This window comes from Saimiri boliviensis, chromosome 15, assembly GCF_048565385.1.
Source record: "Saimiri boliviensis isolate mSaiBol1 chromosome 15, mSaiBol1.pri, whole genome shotgun sequence".
NCBI lineage: Eukaryota > Metazoa > Chordata > Mammalia > Primates > Cebidae > Saimiri > Saimiri boliviensis.
The window spans coordinates 10,505,183-10,524,145 of NC_133463.1; the positions used below are offsets into that span (position 1 = coordinate 10,505,183).

The 18,963-nt window shown below is 39.5% G+C and overlaps 1 protein-coding gene across 2 annotated transcripts in view; it reads right to left on the reverse strand.

Annotated features, from left to right (window-relative positions):
• The window catches only part of BPNT2 (3'(2'), 5'-bisphosphate nucleotidase 2), a 33,715-nt gene extending 18,237 nt beyond the window's left edge, over positions 1 to 15,478 (reverse strand). The window contains exons 1-3 of one of the 2 annotated variants that reach the window (XM_003935509.4): positions 14,806 to 15,476; positions 3,361 to 3,523; positions 1,408 to 1,503 (exon numbers count right to left, since the gene is read on the reverse strand). In XM_003935509.4, the coding sequence (XP_003935558.1) occupies positions 1,408 to 1,503; positions 3,361 to 3,523; positions 14,806 to 15,192 (646 nt within the window). In that variant the 5' untranslated portion in view covers positions 15,193 to 15,476. Of the gene's footprint in view, positions 1 to 1,407; positions 1,504 to 3,360; positions 3,524 to 14,805 lie in introns of both variants that reach the window. The other variant, XM_010346035.3, reaches the window with a different exon arrangement.
• Between the last annotated feature and the right edge of the window lie 3,485 nt (positions 15,479 to 18,963).

The following is an 18,963-nucleotide window of genomic DNA, read 5'->3' on the forward strand; positions in this document are numbered from 1 at the left end:
CAGCACTCAAATAGATGTTTAGCCAATCTCAGAGCAGCTGGAATGTGGGATTCACAGTTATTCAGCAAAGCTAATCTATAATTTTAGAGCAATCAAATATTAACTTTGTCTTTCTGCTTCTCCCCACTTCACAGATAGTCTTTCTATGCAGTTATTAATCATGTCCCTAAGACACAATGGGGATGACTGGAGTAAATGACATTAGTATGGGAAGCCCATTGTATCAGTATCCTAAAGCTGCCATAAAGAACTACAGGTTGAGAATCTCTAATCCAAAATTCCAAAATCTGAAATGCTCCAACACAAGCACCGCCATGATACCACAAGTGGAAAATTCCATACTGGATCTCATGATGGGTCACAGACAGAACTTTGCTTCAAGCACAAAATTATTTAAAATGCTGTACAACATTACCTTCAAGTAATGTAAACAAGCTATATATTAAGTATAAATAAATTTCATGTTTATACTTGGGTCCCAGCTCCAAGATCTCATTATATATATGCAAATACATAAAATCTGCAATGTGAAACACTTCTGACCCCGCAACATTTCAGAAAATGGATACTCAATTTGTAACACAAACCTGATGGCTTATAAAAAATATATATATTTTCTTACAGTTCTAAAGGCCAGAAGTCTAAAATCAAGGGGTCAGAAGAGTTAGTTTCTTCTGGAGGCTCTGAGGGAAAATAACTTCCATGATTCTCTCCTAGGTCCTGTGACTACAGTCCTTAGCCTATTAAAGATATCATTCCAGTTTCTGCCTCCACGTTCACATCATCTTATCCCACATGTGTCTGTGTCCTTTCTGTTTCTTATAAAAACATGCTAATTGGCTTAAGAACCTATTCTAACCCAATATAAACTAATCTCCATGCTTACCTTAACTTTCTGAGTTGTTATGGTTCAACTATGCTCCCTCAAAAGATATGCTGACATCCTCACTCCTAGCACCTTGAAAACTGATTTTATTTGGAAATAGGGTCATGACTGATGTACTATGTTAAGACACTGTCACACTACAGTAGGGTGGGCGCTTAATCCAATATAAGTGGTGCGCTTGCAAGAGGAGAGACACAGACACACAGAAAGATGGTTATAAACCAACCACCATCACAAAATACTGGCAAACTGCCAGAAGCTAAGACAAAAACAAAAAGATTGTCCTTTACAGGTTTCAGGGAGAGCATGGCTCCGCCAACACCACAATTTTAGTTTTCGAGGCTCCCAAACTATCAGACACTACATTTCTGTCGTTTAAGACACATAATTTGTGTTATTTTGTTACAGCAGCCCTAGGAAACTAATACAGGAGTGGACACAAATTGGGGTGCAGGACGGTAAATGCTATAGATAAACGGTTCAATAACAATAACTCTTGAAAGCTCCAGCATATGTCATACCTGTATATTCGGAAAATGGCTTATGTATAACTCCTAGCACAGGTTTACCATTTACAGCCACACACACCATAGTAGTGACATATTTTCGAAGATCCTCTATGAGAAAAAAACAAGACACACAAATGTCAAAGTAATGTGCATAAAATCAGGATACAGTATTATACTTTATTTCATTAAAAAATTTATGTACACGAAATGTCTTTCCAAGACAACAATCCCTTCAAAGCAAACAGAGTCCAAGGGCAAGAGCCAGTTTAAAGGAGTGGCTAAGAGTTCTGGTTCACAATGAGATACCACCTCGCACCAGTCAGAATGGCTATTATTAAAAAGTCAAAAAATAACAGATGTGAGTGAGGTTGTGGAGAAAAAGGAATGCTTATACACTGTTAGTGGGAGTGTAAATTAGTTAAGCCACTGTGGAAGACAGTGTGGCAATTCAAAGGCCTAAAGAAAGAAATACTATTCGACCCAGCATTCCCATTACTAGGTATATATCCAAAAGAATATAAATCATTCTATTATAAAGACACATGCACGTGTATGTTCACCGCAGCACTAGTCACAACAGCAAAGACACGAAATCATCTTAAATTCCCATCAATGACAGACCAGGTTAAAAAAAAATGTGATACGTATATATCATGGAATACTCTGCAGCCATAAAAAAGAACAAGATCAGGTCCTTTGCAGGGGCACAGATGGAGCTGGAGGCCATTATCCTTAGCAAACTAACACAGGAACAGAAAACCAAATACCAAGTGTTCTCTAAGTGGGAGCTAAATGGTGAGAACACATGGACACATAGAGGGGAACACCACACACTGGGGTCTTTCAGAGGATAGAGAGTGGGAGGAGAGAGAGAAGCAGGAAAAACAACTAACGGATACTAGGCTTAATACTTGGGCGTCATGACACACATTTACCCCATGTAACAAACCTGCACTTATACTCCTGAACTTAAAAGTTAAAAAATAATTACATTTAGAATCAAGACCCTTTTATATTATAAAAATCACACAAAACAAAAGGGCTTTGGTTCAATAGGCAGATTACCTGGGTTATTCTCCTAGCCCACCATTTTGTTAGCTGAACGTCCTTGGGTAAATTACTTAAATTCAGTTTCCTTATCTGTATAATATAAACAATAACTAAGCACTCATCGTTAGGTATAAAGTAACTTTTAATTTTAAAAATCAAATTAGACACTTAAAATAGTCCCTGCACGAGGCATGTGATCACTAAATGCTATTATATAAGCAGGCCAAACTCAGTTTAGGAAGAAATTTTATAAACAAATTCCGTGATATTCCATATTTCTATTATCTACTCCTAAAAAGTTGTTTTGTAATTGCAGTTACTATTAGATATATACCTCTAGTGTCTTCTCCCTGTTCTCCAAAGTTATATATTGATAGCTATGATTCAAGTTCAGTGCAAAAGCACTGAAATACAAAGGCAAAAATGTAGACGCCCCCACATATAGGGAACTTACCATCTAGGAAGATAAACAAATAACTAACTTTAACATATGAACCAAATGGAGACAGAAAAAGGCAGAAATTAGCTACCTCTGGGTAAGAAACAAGGCCTGAGAGGAGATCTACAAAAATAAAATCTGACTAGGACTAGGTAAAAAGGGGACTGGAGGGGCAGTAACTCTGTTTTGTTACTTACTTGCTTTCTAAGTACCTAGAAATTTACTGTTTTGAATTCAAAAGTCAGATGTACATGCATTAAAACTTAAATTCCCAATATCCTATGTAAATACTAAATTCTGGCTAAAGAAGCTTCTTCAGTTATAGGTGTCCAATATAAACCATTTTGCTGCTACTGTTAAAAATCCTCCTTCACTGAACAATCAATGAGCCACTATCACTTACAGGAAGTATGCCTTGGTTATGGTTCTCTACTACTAAATGTCAATCAAATGTTTGAGTTCAGTGTTAAAATTACCTGTATATTCCTGTGTAGCATCAAGTGGGTCAATCCAGACAGTAACACTTTCTGCTGGTACCTCTTTAGGCGTAGTTACTTCCTTTAGGATATCCTCAGGAATCTTATGATCCCACAAGATAACCTCCTGATCAGCTGCATCCACGTGTTCCTCAGTATTTATCTGCATTAAAAACAGGTGACAGATAAAAATAAATAAATAAATAAAACATCACTATTTGATAAATTACAAAAAAAAAAAATACTTCAGACAAAAATCACACAAATTACAAATAAGTAAATCCCTATTTCTTTTGATGTTCTATATTGCCAAATGAAAAAAAAAAAAAAATCCACTACATCAGGTCTGTAAATGATTCCCAATCTAATATTCAAGCTTGGTATGTTGACTAATCAACATACCAAGATATGATAATTCATATATAGAGAAATTGAAAATCGAAGAAACAAAGTACTTAAACCTTAATAATGCTCTAAAGCAGGCATCCCAAACTACGGCCCACGGGCCGCATGTGGCCCCCTGAGGCCATTTATCCGGCCCCCCGCCGCACTTCAGGAAGGGGCACCTCTTTCATTGGTGGTCAGTGAGAGGAGCACGGTATGTGGCAGACCTCCAACGGTCTGAGGGACAGTGAACTGGCCCCCTGTGTAAAAAGTTTGGGGATGCCTGCTCTAAAGTGTATTCTGGAACACAACACAAGCAACTAGAGTTAGAAGAAAAACTACAATAGACTTATAAAGCAATATATCTTTTTTTTTTTTTTTTTTTTTTTTGAGACGGAGTTTCGCTCTTGTTACCCAGGCTGGAGTGCAATGGCGTGATCTCGGCTCATCGCAACCTCCGCCTCCTGGGCTCAGGCAATTCTCCTGCCTCAGTCTCCTAAGTAGCTGGGATTACAGGAATGCGCCACCACGCCCAGCTATTTTTTTTTTTCTGTATTTTTAGCAGAGACAGGGTTTCACCATGTTGACCAGGATGGTCTCGATCTCTCGACCTCGTGATCCGCCCACCTTGGCCTCCCAAAGTGTTGGGATTACAGGCTTGAGCCACCGCACACGGCCAAAAGCAATATATCTTAAAAATGGTAATTATAAATGCTAAGAGACAAAATAGCCTAGAAAAGTGATCATGTAAAATATGCCTTTAACCAGTAAGGAAAACGAAACTGAAAACAATAAAACGGTAACAAGCTAGTATATTATAATATCTAAGTAAAATGGAAACAAGTAATCAAAAGGGACATACAGGCCGGGCGCGGTGGCTCAAGCCTGTAATCCCAGCACTTTGGGAGGCCGAGGCGGGTGGATCACAAGGTCAAGAGATCGAGACCATCCTGGTCAACATGGTGAAACCCCGTCTCTACTAAAAATACAAAAAAAATAGCTGGGCATGGTTGTGCATGCCTGTAATCCCAGCTACTCAGGAGGCTGAGGCAGGAGAATTGCCTGAACCCAGGAGGCGGAGGTTGCGGTGAGCCGAGATCGCGCCATTGCACTCCAGCCTGGGTAACAAGAGCGAAACTCCGTCTCAAAAAAAAAAAAAAAAAAAAAAAAAAAGGGACATACAAAAAAAAAAAATCCGTGTTCTTTTCACTATACACCAAAGACATCACAGAATAGGGAGGTAGAGTCAAATTTTTTACCTTTTATTTAAACTAAGGAACAAAATTAAAACATAAAATAAATCTAACTTACCAGAGATATGTAAGGGTGTGGGGTAAGGAGAGAAATAGAGGAAGGGATGTTACTAGAGTAGAGAAATACAGTCTCTTATTACCCCACCCCCTTACATACATACATAATACACACACACACACACACACACACACACACAGACACATGCACACACCCTTACATATAGATATTCTCTCTATATGATATATATCAAATATACATGTGTTTGTATAATACTTTAAGTATTCTGTTCATTTACAAATACATTACAGATGCCTTTAAACTGAGATTGCTCAACTTTGGAATGATTGACAATTTGGACTGTACAATTCTTTGTTGTGGGGCTGTCCTGTGGTACACTGTAGGATTTTTAACAGCATCCCTGGCTCAATGCCAGTAGAACACACTAGATGCCAGCAGCACCACCCTCAGTTGTGACAAACAAAAATGTCTCCAGACATTGTCAAATATGTCCGTCCCATCCTACATAAAAAACACTGTTTTTAACAGTGTGTTTCTTACTATATTTTAAAGTATAGTCTGATTTGCAAAATAGTGTTTTAAAAATAACGTTTTAAAACTGCATTTACTTTTGTAAACTAGCACATACCAATGGACTAAATCTAAGAATTAAGTGTACTTCAATAATTAGGTTAATAACAAATCATCATTCTTATTTGAATACTGCCTCATTACAAGACCTCAAACACATCATAATACACACACACAAGAAAAAATGTCCCCAAAATGTGGATTTTAGTTAGGGACTTACACCCTCAGCAAGACAGGCTATTAGGCCCTGTGTGTTCTGACAAGCTCCCTTTCCAGAGGAGGTCATGTTTACACTACATGTGATGCCATGCCTGGAACTCATGCTGAAGTGCCAGAGTGATTACAGCACTGACAATACATCAGTATTGTCAATACACCATCTCTCTCTCACCTGGATTCCCATAATAGTCTTCAGAAAGTCACAAACATGATTTTTAAAAGTCCCACAACTATCAGCACCAGAAGGTACCCTGAAACACTCCAAATTATCACAGGAGAGGTTAAAAACAGTAATATTCTAGAAACATCAAACCACTTAAATTATCAAATGTTTTTTAGTACAAAGTAAACATTCAATTTTTTCACTTCTGCCTTTATTAATTCAGCAAATGTTTACTGATTGCCTACTATATGACAGACACAGTTATAGGTCCTAAAGATACCAGTGATCAATGTGAGACAAAAATTTTTGCCCTGTGGAACTCAGATTCTAGTATAGATAACAAGATGAATGAAAAAACATGTAGCATGCTGGATAGTGGTAAGGAGGAGAAAATAAAGACCAAAAGGACAGAAATACATTGTTGTTGGAGAGTAGAGGACGGGTTGTTAGAGAGTAGAGGAAGGGTAACTATTTAAGAAAAAGGGTAGATAGGATTATTAAAAAAGGGTAGCTAGTTAATTATTCATAACGGCCAAAACCAGAAAACTACTAATTGCATCAATCAGTAGTTTATCCATTATCCTGATAAGTGGATAAATATATTTGGTATATCCATACAATGGAAAGTTACTCAACCATAAATAAGAATAAAGTGATGAACCCCCTGGCTTTGTGAAAGCAGCAACACACAAGACCATATACTGTTTGATTCCATTAATGTAAAATGTCCAGAAAGGCAAATTTATAGAGACAGATCAGTGGTTACCTGGGATAAGGGATAAAAACAAGGATGAATAGTTAATGGGGACAAGGGTATTACTAGGGTGGTGAAAATGTTCTAAAATTGATAAATGATGATAGTTGTACAATTTGGCAGTTCTATTAAAAATTACTGAATTATATACTTGAAATAGGCATGCGCCTGTAGCCACAGCTACTCAGGAGGCTGAGCCAGAAGAATCACTTGAACCAGGGAAGTGGAGGCTGCAGTGAGTCAAGATCACGCCACTGCACTCTGGAGATTCTAAATATGTCATCGTGTCTACCAAGAACACCTTAGTTTAGGTCACCATCTCTCACCTGGATTCCTACAATAGTCCTCAATTGTTCTTGCCTCCTAGTGTATTCATTCACCCATTCATTCAACATCTAGTGGCTATATACTCTAAACTGTTTTGGACATTGGGATATAGTAATGAACAAAACAGACAAAATCACTGCTTTTACAGCTTTCCTTCTCAACCCAGCAACCGGCCATCTTCCTAAATCAGGTCATGACACTCCAGTTTAAAACCTTCCAATGGTTTCTCATTATGCAGAGATAAGATCCAGACTCCTTGTCATAATCTACAACGTAAGTCCTAGATGATCTGGGTAATGATAGCAGTAAGTGCTTTCCAGTCCTCTCTCTCTATTTGCACCCTTATTTACTGTACTCCAGACTTACTAGTCTTATGGTCACTAGGTCTCAGGACCTTTGTACTTGCTGTATTCTTCTGCTTGTACACACTTTCCCCAGATTTCTGCATGACATCCTGGTTCTTATTCAGGTCTCAATTCAAATGACACTGCCTCAGAGTGGCCTTTCCAGACTACCACTGATAAAGCGGGACCCCCAGAAACACTTCCCACATGATCTTATTTTTTCTTCTTCAAAGCCCTTATCAGAAACCATCTTACTTGTTTACATGTTTACTATCTTGATCAGCTAGAACACAAGTTCTGTGAGTCCAAGGACATAAATTGCCTTCATTACTGTAGCTCCATCCCCACTCCATCCCCATTGTCTAAACCAAAGTAGGTACTCAATAAATAATCTTAACTGACAATATTATTCTTAGCAACTGTTGTTTATTATTTCTTACCCATAATCCTCTTCCACTCAACCTACTCTTTCTATCTCATCCTTACTGCCTGTCAAAGACCTGAACAAGGAATTGAAGTATAAGAAATCAACCCACGCTCCAAAATACCCATACCTACAAACAGCCCTGGCCAATCCCTGCCCCCTCCCCACACCCAGCCAACCACACCCAAAGCAGCCCATTATGGTGGGAATGAAAAACGCAGCTTTTAGAGAACCTATAATTTTAGAAGGGTAAGCATAAAAAGATTCTAGAAATCAAAAAACAGTAAACTGATCTTGGGCTATGCTGGTACGTAATAGCTCATCTTGCAGTCTCCACCTACGTAACATTCTCAGATCCCTTTGCTAGCCTCTAGGTATACCAAGTACAGATTTCTTTAGGTTAACTTGCCTCCTGTATAGGCATTTCTAGTACTCACAATGTCCAGTTTTCTTTTCCTTCCTGAACAGCTGGGAGACTATACTTCCCATCTATGTTGTAGTTAAAGGCACATGAGAGAGAGTCTGGCCAGAAGAACGTGGACAAAAACATAGATGTGCAAAATATGGACAAAAATGTGAATGTGCATCACTTTCTGGCTTAAACAATAAAAAGAAAGCTCCTGCCCAATTCTCCAAACTCTTCTCTTTCCCTGGTATGTTGACATAGCAGAATCACACATCACCATCAACTAGGTCACAGTCTCGGCATGGAGGACAATCACTTTGGAGAGTGTCAGGCTTCTGAGAATTGGAGGCTGTCATGACCACCACATCGTCTACTCAGTCTTTCCTAATGCATTTTCTCTTTTATATCAAAGTAAATACACCTGAATAGTTTAAGAGTCAGAAGAAACTTACACGTGTAAAGCAATTTAGTTTAAGTCTTTTCCTTTAAACCTCAACCTTGCATCAGCAACTCTGAGGGGAAAAAAAAAAAAAAAAAAAGATGTTACTGGATGAGAGGTAGGAAAAATAATTCGGGAAATAAAATAGTAATAGATAGGTGCAGATCTGAAGGGAAAACACAGCTTAAAAGAGGCAGCATTAGATATGAGAATAGGTACAGAATAGTAGGAGTGTTCTATAATTTTGAGGAAATAAAATGTTTAATCGATATGCTAAACAATACCTAAATTAGCACAATCATGTCAGGGGTCAGGAATCAAATACTTATGTAATACAAATGCTCCTCAACTTATGATGGAGTTATGTCCTGATAAACCCATCGTAAACTGAGGAGTGTTTGTAGTGCATAAGTTGAAAATATCTGAAGTCAAAAATGCATTTGATAACGTCTAACCTACAAAACATCATAGCTTAGCCCAGCCTACCTCAAATGTAGTCAGAACACTAACATTAGCCTACAGTTGGGCAAACCATCTAATACAAAGCCTAATTCATAATAACTATTAAATATCTCACAAAATTTACTGACTACTCTATCAAAACAGTATTGTCAAAGCTTAAGGCCCCCAAACACAATCAATGCCATTAGTATGCTAGTTCAGTTTGGGGGTTTGAAGGGACTTCTGGTTAATGCCTTAAGAAGAAATCCATCATTTACTGCATTTCTGCATTATATCCTAATAAGTTTTTGAATATAATACCTCACACTGTGCCTATCACACTGTAGGTGTGATAATTTTATATGGCAACTTGACTGGATTATGGGATGCCCAGAGATCTGGCTAACCATTATTTCTGGTTGTACCTGTGAGGCTGTTTCGATGAAATTAGCATTTGAATCAGTGAATTCAATAAAATAGATTGCCCTCTCTAAAGTGGGTGGGCAACATTCAGTGTTTTGAGGGCATGAATAGAACAAAAGGAGGGAGAAGAGAGACTGCCCCTTCTTCTGCCTTACTGCTGAGCTAGAACATCAGTGTTCCCCTGACCTCCGACTGAGACTAACACCACCAGCTCTCCTGGTTCTCAGGCCTTTGGACTTGGACTGAATCACACCACTTGCTTTCCTGGGTTTCCAGCTTGCAGGTTTCCAGCTGACAAATCATGGGACTTCTCAGCCTCCATAATCACATGAGCCAATTCCTTATAATAAATCTCTATTGGTTCTGTTTCTGACCAATACAGTAGGCATTCAAAACTATTTTCTAGACATATAAACACCCCTCTCTACCTGTCCTATTCTATTCTCTTCACACTTCTACAAAAATCTTTTATCATCAACTACTATCTCTCATATATATCTCTATAAACAATTAAACATGCTGTAGTGTCTCATATCTTAAAAACAAATATACCAAAAAGAAAACACAGAACCTTTTCTTAGGAAATGTAACACACCTAACACCCTAGACAACTTCCTTAAAAGCCCACTTTCCCAAAAGGTTTGTCTTTACTCATGGTCTCCATTTCTTCACCTCTCAATCATAGGTTGCCTGAGTTCAAATGCTAACTCCTCAATTTATTGGATATGTGAATAACTTAGACTAGTCACCTAACCTTTCTGAGCTACAACCTTGTTGGTAAAAAGGGACAATGATCTATCTCCCCGTAAGGTTCTTAAGAACAATGAAACAGAAAAGGTAAAACAAACTCAGTACAGTGCTTAACACAAAGTATAACAAAGGTTGGGTGCTACTATTCTTATTAAATGATTGTTTTCAGTCTTCATTATCCTTGGTTCTATTCCTGATATCCCCCTTTCATGTAACATTCTCTCCCTAATCAATTCTGTCCACAACCAGTTTCAATTAACATCACAACACCGATGACTCGTAGATCTGTATTTTCAGTTCAGATGTTTCTTCAGAGCTTCAGACTCACATATTCAACTGCCTCTTTGACAACGCCTCCTGGACATATCAAAGGCATCTCCAACACAGCAAGTCTAAAATGGCATTCATAATCTGCCCGCCAACTTAACCACCATCCCTTCACCAGCAACAAAACCCCCGATTGTGAAAGCTATAAATAGAGGAGTTATTTTTGACATAGCCCTAGAAATTCTTTCATGTCCTTCTACATCTATCTTCTCTAAACCATACTCCCAATTCAAAACATATTCGTTCTCACCTGAAAAAGCCTCCTAACTGGTCTCCCAGTATTTACTTTGCTCCCCTCCAAACCATCCTCCAAGTATCTACTCTGAGTCTCTCCATTCATTTGTAACACTGAGGTTAAGAGTATACTTCTGTTATATCTGCTATACTGCCTTGTATAGAGAATTAGACAGACCTGAGATGATTCTCTGACCATTAAGTGAATCTCAGTGAATCTAAGATTATTTTCTAGCTGTGTAATCTTTGGCAAATTATTTAGCCTCTCTAAGCCTTTACCTGAAAAATAGAGGCTATAGAATTTAACCTCCTTTGTTGTTGTGAAGATAAATAAATAATGTCATTAAGAAGTTTAATTCAATTTTTGTGGCTTGCAAGGGGCTAAACAAATGTTAGCTAGTAAAACAAGCTGAGCATAACTTCCCACCCCACTGCTTAAGTCCTGGTCCTCATCTCTCCATGGCCTGTTCAGTTTCCTAACTAGTTCCTAAATACCTCCAAATGCCCAAAGCCCAAAATATGGTTTACTGCAGTCCTCAAGAAAAGTCAGCTAAATCTGGCCTTCTTTTAGTATTCTAACAGTAAACTACAGATTAGGTTCAAACTCCTTAGAGCTTGGAATATAACCTAGCCCCTATCCACCTTTCCAATCTCTTCCACAATAATTCTCCCAAGTGCATTTTACTCAAACTCATTAGATTACATGAATTTGATCTCCTACTATCTCTCTTGGGCCTGTTCCTTTGAAATAGTTTCTCTTCCTCTGCTTTCAATGCTTACGTCTAAACCAATTACTATCCTGATTTTACAGAAGAGGAAACTATGGCTCAAAGAAGTTAAATGACTGGCCAGTATCACCTAGGCTGGTGACTGCATAAGATGTCAGTGCAAATGTTCTATGCACTATACTAGTGCTTCTCAAACTTTTCTGGGACATACTTCTGCTTAAAGAGAGAAGCTTAACTTCCACCTTATAGGTCAAGGAAGGCACTGACCCAAGCTGCTGCTACCAGCTTGGGGTACCAGGCTTTACCTTCAAATAAGTCATTGTTGGAACTTTGAACAAATCAAGTTGAGGACGGGAGCCCCTCAAACAGACAGTCCCCTGTACATTAAATCAAAATTATAAATCTAAGTTTGTTTGTTCTGTGGCTACAAACCCACTTCACAAAAGTATCTCCAGCCTTCATTTTCACTGTTACCTGCAATGATATAGAGACAGGGCCATACAAATGGCTCCAGTTACTATTACTTTGACACAATGAAATCAAGCATTGCCAAAGTGTTTAGCAAGAGGATACTGGCTGCCCGGAGGGGTCTCTGGGATCTCTACCCTAAAGAAAAACTAAAGACAAAAAGAAATCCAGGGATCCTAGGTGAAACTTGAGTTTTGTTAGGACAACACTCACTTCTCTGGAGTATGATTCCTCAACCTTGGAACCAATGGACAAAACTGACCAGACAATTCTTTGTTATAGGGAGCTGTCCTGTGTATTACAGAATGTTTACCCTCTACCTACTAGATGCCAATAGCATACCACCCTTGGTTGTGACGTCAAAAATGTCTTCCAACATTGCCAAATGTCAATTAGGGGACAAAACTGTCTCCAGTTGAATGCTCTAGAGTAACTCCTGGTATATCCTTTTACTGAGTGAACATTAGATAAGAAAGCTAAGACTTCATACTCTACACAGGAAAGTAGTGGGAGAAAACAGACCTTTTTACATTTACACAGGGCACTAGGATAAAAGAAAGAAGTATTTGTTGCTTCTCAATGATCTTTTTCCACTAGGAAGTCAACTAAGTAAGATATAATTTAAGTTTCTTACCAAGAAATTTGGAATGAGGTTTCAAAATCAACCAGGCATTTAAGACTGTACTTCTGGGCATTAGGAGAGGGGAAGGCAAAAATGGAGAAAGACTCTTTTAGGTTGATTCTCCACTTAGACTGCTACAATATTTGGCCTCTAGTTTGTAACACAGCGGTATAAGGAGATGGCTCAACATGACACCATCCCTACTTTGACAGTATAAATGAGCACAAACCTCCTCTATTCCTTCAGTCATGACCCAACATGAATACTACAGAAGCACATGCAGACATTCAAATAGTCACAAGAAAACAAAAAGTTATTTTATATTAAGCCAGAGACTTCAACATCTGCAATTCCAAAAGCTTATTATTAGCTTTTGTGTTTAATAAAATGCAGCTCACTCCCCTTGGCAGCCATTCTCTTATTGTTTGCTAACAAGTGAGAATGCACACACATACAGATGTGTTTTCAATATTTAAGATACGTTTGTCTTTACTTAAAAAAAATTCAACTCTGCTTGCTATATTTCACTATTATTGCTTTTAAGTTTCTACAATTTTAAGAAGCCTCCTGAAGATCTAGCTAAAATGTTGGGTAGTTGATATAAGCTGGAGTGTCATGAGCCTCAGATTTCCCATTTGTAAAGTAGGTAGAAATAAAATTTACTTCTTAAAGTTACTGTAAAGATAAGATGAAGTCCTGTGTAGCCAGTATTTGGGCACCCAGAATACATTCAATAAACCGTTATTATTAGTACTGTTATAACTATTAAACATCAACTCTGAATCTCGTTTCCTCTATAACTTCTTAAGGAAGTAAACACGTGTTTTGGGAAGGGAGTAAGGTATTTCACAAACACATCTTAAATCTAGATGCAAAAAAAGTTAAGAATTATTTGTGATTTAAAAAAACAGAGTAGAAGAAAGAAAAAGTGGAAATATTCTGTGTTTTGTTTAAGTAGAAATTTGAAAAAAAAAAATCCAATGCTAATTACATCTGGTAATACTGTAGCTCATGATAGAAAATCCAATGTTCCTTTCCACTGGAAAAAAGAAAAAATTGAAAGAAAGGGGAGACAGGAGAATAAAAAACAAAACCAAAGAAGTATTATAATGGACTGAAAGAAGCCTTACACAAAATACATAACTAAACAACGACAATATTCTCCTAACTCTTTCAAGACCAGCAATAAAAGGTCAGACACCTTCCAAAGAAGCCTGGGTTTGGACATCACTATTTATCTAATAAAATTCCAGTGAAGACAGTTTTTCCTCCCAGTAGCCGGAACCACAGGTGAGTTAAGACATACATTAATAAGGTGCTGCTACACAATGTTGAGCTCTTCCTCTGTAATTGCAAATTTTAAAAAAGCTTTATTCCCCTCAACAGCAGCTCCACTGAAATGATGAATTCACAAAGTATTAATAAGAAATCCAAAATGTCTGGATTTCCCTAAGAAAATGTCAACTCCCTTCCTAGAAACCTACTCAAAGAAAAAGCAAATATTACTCAATTCTTATTCTCTGGAGTCAATACGGATCTTTAATCAAGTGTCAGGTGGGATCAACAGCTGGTATATTTCTAAGTACCTCCTTGAAGGGCCCGGAAACTATATACTTAACGTTCTGAGAAAACGACAGCGAATACTCCCCCTCGCGCGCGCGCACACACACACACACGCACACACACGCCCCGCATACTAACAGCTCTGCAACAATGATCTTTCTGCTGGCTACTGGCAAGTCAGCCAGAAAATGTGTACTCCGGTTGCGACCTTTCTAGGGATGAAAACAAGGAAGGATAAAGGGTATGGGGATTTTAGCCAACCCCTTCGTTTCACAGAAGGGCCCGAGGCCGCGGGTGCAATTAACTTTCTCAGCCTTTTCGTTGCAAGGCCTCCTGATCCCAGGTCCCGCAGCGCAGAGCCAACCCAGGACGAGCCAAAAGGGCACGGGCCCTGTGAGTCAAGACTACGTGCAACCTCGCCCAGCTCCTCTGCTGTTTGCATGACCTTGTGCACGTTAACGTCTGGGTCTAAATTTCCGTGTCTACAAATGGGACCCAGAGGTTCCACACCCCGTACTGTTAAAAAGAGCCGCCGCGCCGAGACGCGCTCCCAAGCCCGAGTGGGCGCTCCGCCCGCGGGCTCCCACCTGCACGCTGGGGAAGGCGGTCTTGAGCAGATAGAACATCTTGCGGTTGGACAGCACATCGCCGCTGGTCATCTTGTCGTCGGCTCCCTCGCGCGTCTTCCCCTTGGACTTCTCGTGGAGGACGTTGCTCTCGCGGACGCGCCTCACCTCGTCGCCGCCGCGGACCGCGGCCAGCACCGACACCGCCAGCATCTCGCGCAAGTCCACCGTGCCCCCGTCGGCGGCGGCCGGGGGTCCCGCCGCGCCTCCGGCAGGCTCGCCGCCCAGGCCGAAGAGACTAAAGCGGCCGGCCAGGAAGCCCGAGTAGAGGTGGTAGAGCACGCCGAGCCCCAGCAGGCAAAACACGGCCACCCCCAGCGGGGAAAGGCGGATGCCCATGGGGGCCATGGCGCGGGAGGCCGGGCGCTCTGGGCTGCGGCTCTCACAGGCCTCCCCGCGCCCGCCGCAGCGCTCCGGGCCAGGCGCCGCGCGGGCTACACCGGCGCCCGCTCCCCGGCCCCCGTGCGCCCCATCACTTCCTCCCAGGAAAGGCCGAGTGGCGCTGCGGAAGGCACCGTCGCCGCCACGAGCGCCCGACTCGCCGGGCAGCTAGGTGTAGATTCTTTCCGCGGCAGGCGGGTCCGACTTCCACGTTAGCCAACGGCAGCGAGGTGAAAGGGCAGCGTGGGTGTGTATCCGGGTTACGCGACGGGGCGGGGCGAGGGCGAGGGCGAGGGGCGGGGCGGCCTGGGCCCCTCCCCTTGGGGGCGGGGCCGGAGGCTCTCGCCCGAGCTGCCTGCCTCGGTCTGGCTGGGAAGGTATTCCTGGAAGTCGTGAGCCCCAATCCACGCAGGAAAGCGCGCTGTGCTGAGTGCCATGTGGATGTGAAAATTAAACATCCCTTTGTACGACTATGGATGGCTGTAATAAAGCTACAGTCATAGTCTAGCCTTCTCATCACGCTCAGATTATTGAGGAACGGAGGAAAACACAATAAACCATTTTAGAAGATTGATTTGCAAGCGTTTTTAGCCAGCGGGAGTGTAGACAGCCTGTACCTTTAAGTCGCTTCTCCGCGCTCTTCCAGGCAGGGCGGGGACTCGGGGGGTGAGGGGAAGAATTGTACTTGGCTCTTTATTCTGTTGACATCTTTGTCGTGCTCTAAATTCTCATGCATATATGGAGTTTCCCTCCACCTCCACCTGCCAGAATAAAGCATCCTCTAAGCAGCTGAAGAATAGGCCGTGATCCGAGCTTTTTATAATGAAAGAAAACAAACCAGGCTTCTTCTTTCAATGGTACTCGAGCCTGGCTCTCCTACCAGAGCTTGAGGGAGAAGAGGAATTGCTTGACAGAGTCCACTTAAAATAGAGGTTATCCGGAGATAGGAGATAGTCAATCTAGAACATGGAATCTTTGAGTCATTGTTGGCCCTCTAAAGGGACCTTATAGAAGTATTTGACAGAAATAACTACCTTCTATAACACTGATCTTAGCTAGAATGATAGTGAATACTTAATGCAATTACTCATGTTTATCTTTAATTTCTTAAAAGTGAATATTAAGATATATAATATTCTTAAATGTTAAAATATCTATATAAAATAAACTTAAAATGTAGCTTGTTTTACTGTTCATAACAAAACAGCACTGGTTTTAAGTGGACTGTGGAATTAACCGCCTGAAAAACTACAAGTATACCAAACTTAACATCCATTGCTAAGCAAGTCATGTAGAGCCTGACCTTTACCGCTTACTCAGAGTTCCGGGAATCTCTAGAATTTGCATATGATTATACAGATACAACAAAAACACTGACTATTGATTGTTTGGTTTCGCTGCCAGCAATCCTAAGTAGCTTAAAAGTAATCACAGCACAAAATCAAGTACAAATACAAATCAATGAAAGAACAATCCCTAGAGTATTGACAACACCAGAACTTAAAGAACTAGCATTGTCTTTCTTGTCAGCTTTTGAGAGCAACTTTGCAGTGAAGCAAAGCTGCTTTGATATCTACAAGTGGATGTCACAGAGTAATTCTAGAAACCCATCCCAAGGGTAAAGATACAGATCAGTTCTGAAATATAAAGGTTTAAGTTAAACAGAACTACCCCAACCTACACCATGAGAGCAACAAAAAGATGAGCTGGATAGTAGTCATGTCAATATTAAAAGCATCATTGGGAAGTCTAGCTGAGGTTTCTCAAAATAAATGAAATAATGATTTCCAAGGATATTGGAAAATAATAAAGGATCACATTCAGTGGGGCAGTATACACAGTATATCACTGAGAGGAATACTGAAAGCTCTGGAGCATTTCTACTGCAGAAAAGAGATTTAAGACTAGAGGGAGAAAATGCCAAGTTATGTGAAAAGGAGTCACTTTAAAGATCATAGCTCCAAGAGGCGTTCTAGCACTCAAGTGATAATTGATAATAGAGAATAGGTATTAACAGATAACATTTAATCAACAAGAGAAACTATGACAATTCTTATTGATTTGACTAATTACATGTGGTACAATGATTTCATAAAACCTTTATAGGAATTTGAAAGAAACTTCCTTTTCTGGTAATAAGTTGTCAGAAGTTTCAAAAAATGCGTACATACAAATGAAAATAATATGAAATTGATATAAAATAAGTTTATGAATTTGAGGCAAATTGGTCTTTCAAAAATAACGTTTTCTCTAGGTATTGAAGATGAAGATCACCTAATATTTCTTCTATATCAATACTGATGGCAACGGAATTGGCACACAGTAGGAACTTCCCTAAAAATATCTATTTAACTGGCTTGCCAGCACCTGTCTTCAGCCCTTTTATAAAACCCACCTCCTGATGCCTAGAACATTTGTGATTTCACACCTAGGAAGATAAGTGTTTTCGAGGCCCTCACTAGTTGAACTTTATAAGCTTCTCAATAGTCAGTTTTGTTTATTCCTAACCCTTTTTTGCCACTGTGGTTGTTGTTATAAATGCAGTTGGGTCGCTCAACAACCAGGATATGTTCTGAGAAATACACTGTTAGGTGATTTTGTCATTATGCAAACATCATAGTGTACTTACATAAACATAGATGCTATATCCTACTATACACCTAGGCAATATGGTATATACGCATACATATCTACCATTTATACTGTATATAGACTCTTGTTCCTAGGCTACATGCTTGTAGAGCATGTTACTGTACTGAATACCTAGGCAATTGTAACACAATGGTAAGTATTTGTGTATCTAAACAGAAAAAGTACAGTAAAATACACTATTATCTTATTACCGCTATGCTATATGTGGTCCATTGTTGACCTAAACATCATTACATGGTAAATGACTGTACATATTAAATTAAATATTATATAAAACCAAATGTGAGTATAAATATGAGGTTGAAAACTTAAGATGCCTTGATAAAGGTGTTGCCATAAAAACTGTAGCTGACTGGGAGGAAAAGAATCATAACATTTCAGAGGATGAAATCAAAAAGCTTTATGAGAATCTTGTTTTCAACCTCCTTTAAAGAAATCAAAACTGTTTATCCTAGAAGATGCATTATACATATAATTCTGTATTTTAATAGATCGATTTATGTGGTGTTTGCTTCTGCCATTAAAGTTCTCTTTGGCAGGTAATTGAAGTTCAGAAACAGTGGCTTTCATGCATTAAGATTGTGGACAGTCTGTTTCTTCAGATTATGAGATGGACGCACTGCCTACTGTGCTAAAACTGACTATTGAGAAGCTTATAAAGTTCAACTAGTGAGGGCCTCGAAAACACTTATCTTCCTAGGTGTGAAATCACAAATGTTCTAGGCATGTGCTAAGGAGGCAACGGGAGAGTCTGTTTCTAAAATATGATCTATGTCTATTCTTAAAATTGTTTTCCCCAAGATTTAGAAATAAACAATTAAATGTTTAACTTTTTAAATTAAATTTAAATAATTATGTAAGCTGTTGCAAGTAAGACAACTTGAAACTGCAGCTAGAAACTATACTCAATGAAAACCCCTGCCTTAAAATAAAAGATAGACAGATGAATATATTTTTACTTGTTTTAGGTTCAGTTGTTAAGACGTCTAGTTTTTTTCTGTAATTCCTACTTTAATTCCGTTTTCTCGGTTAATTAGTCCACACTAGTTCTGATTACATCAGACAAAAGACTTCTAAATGTCTGGA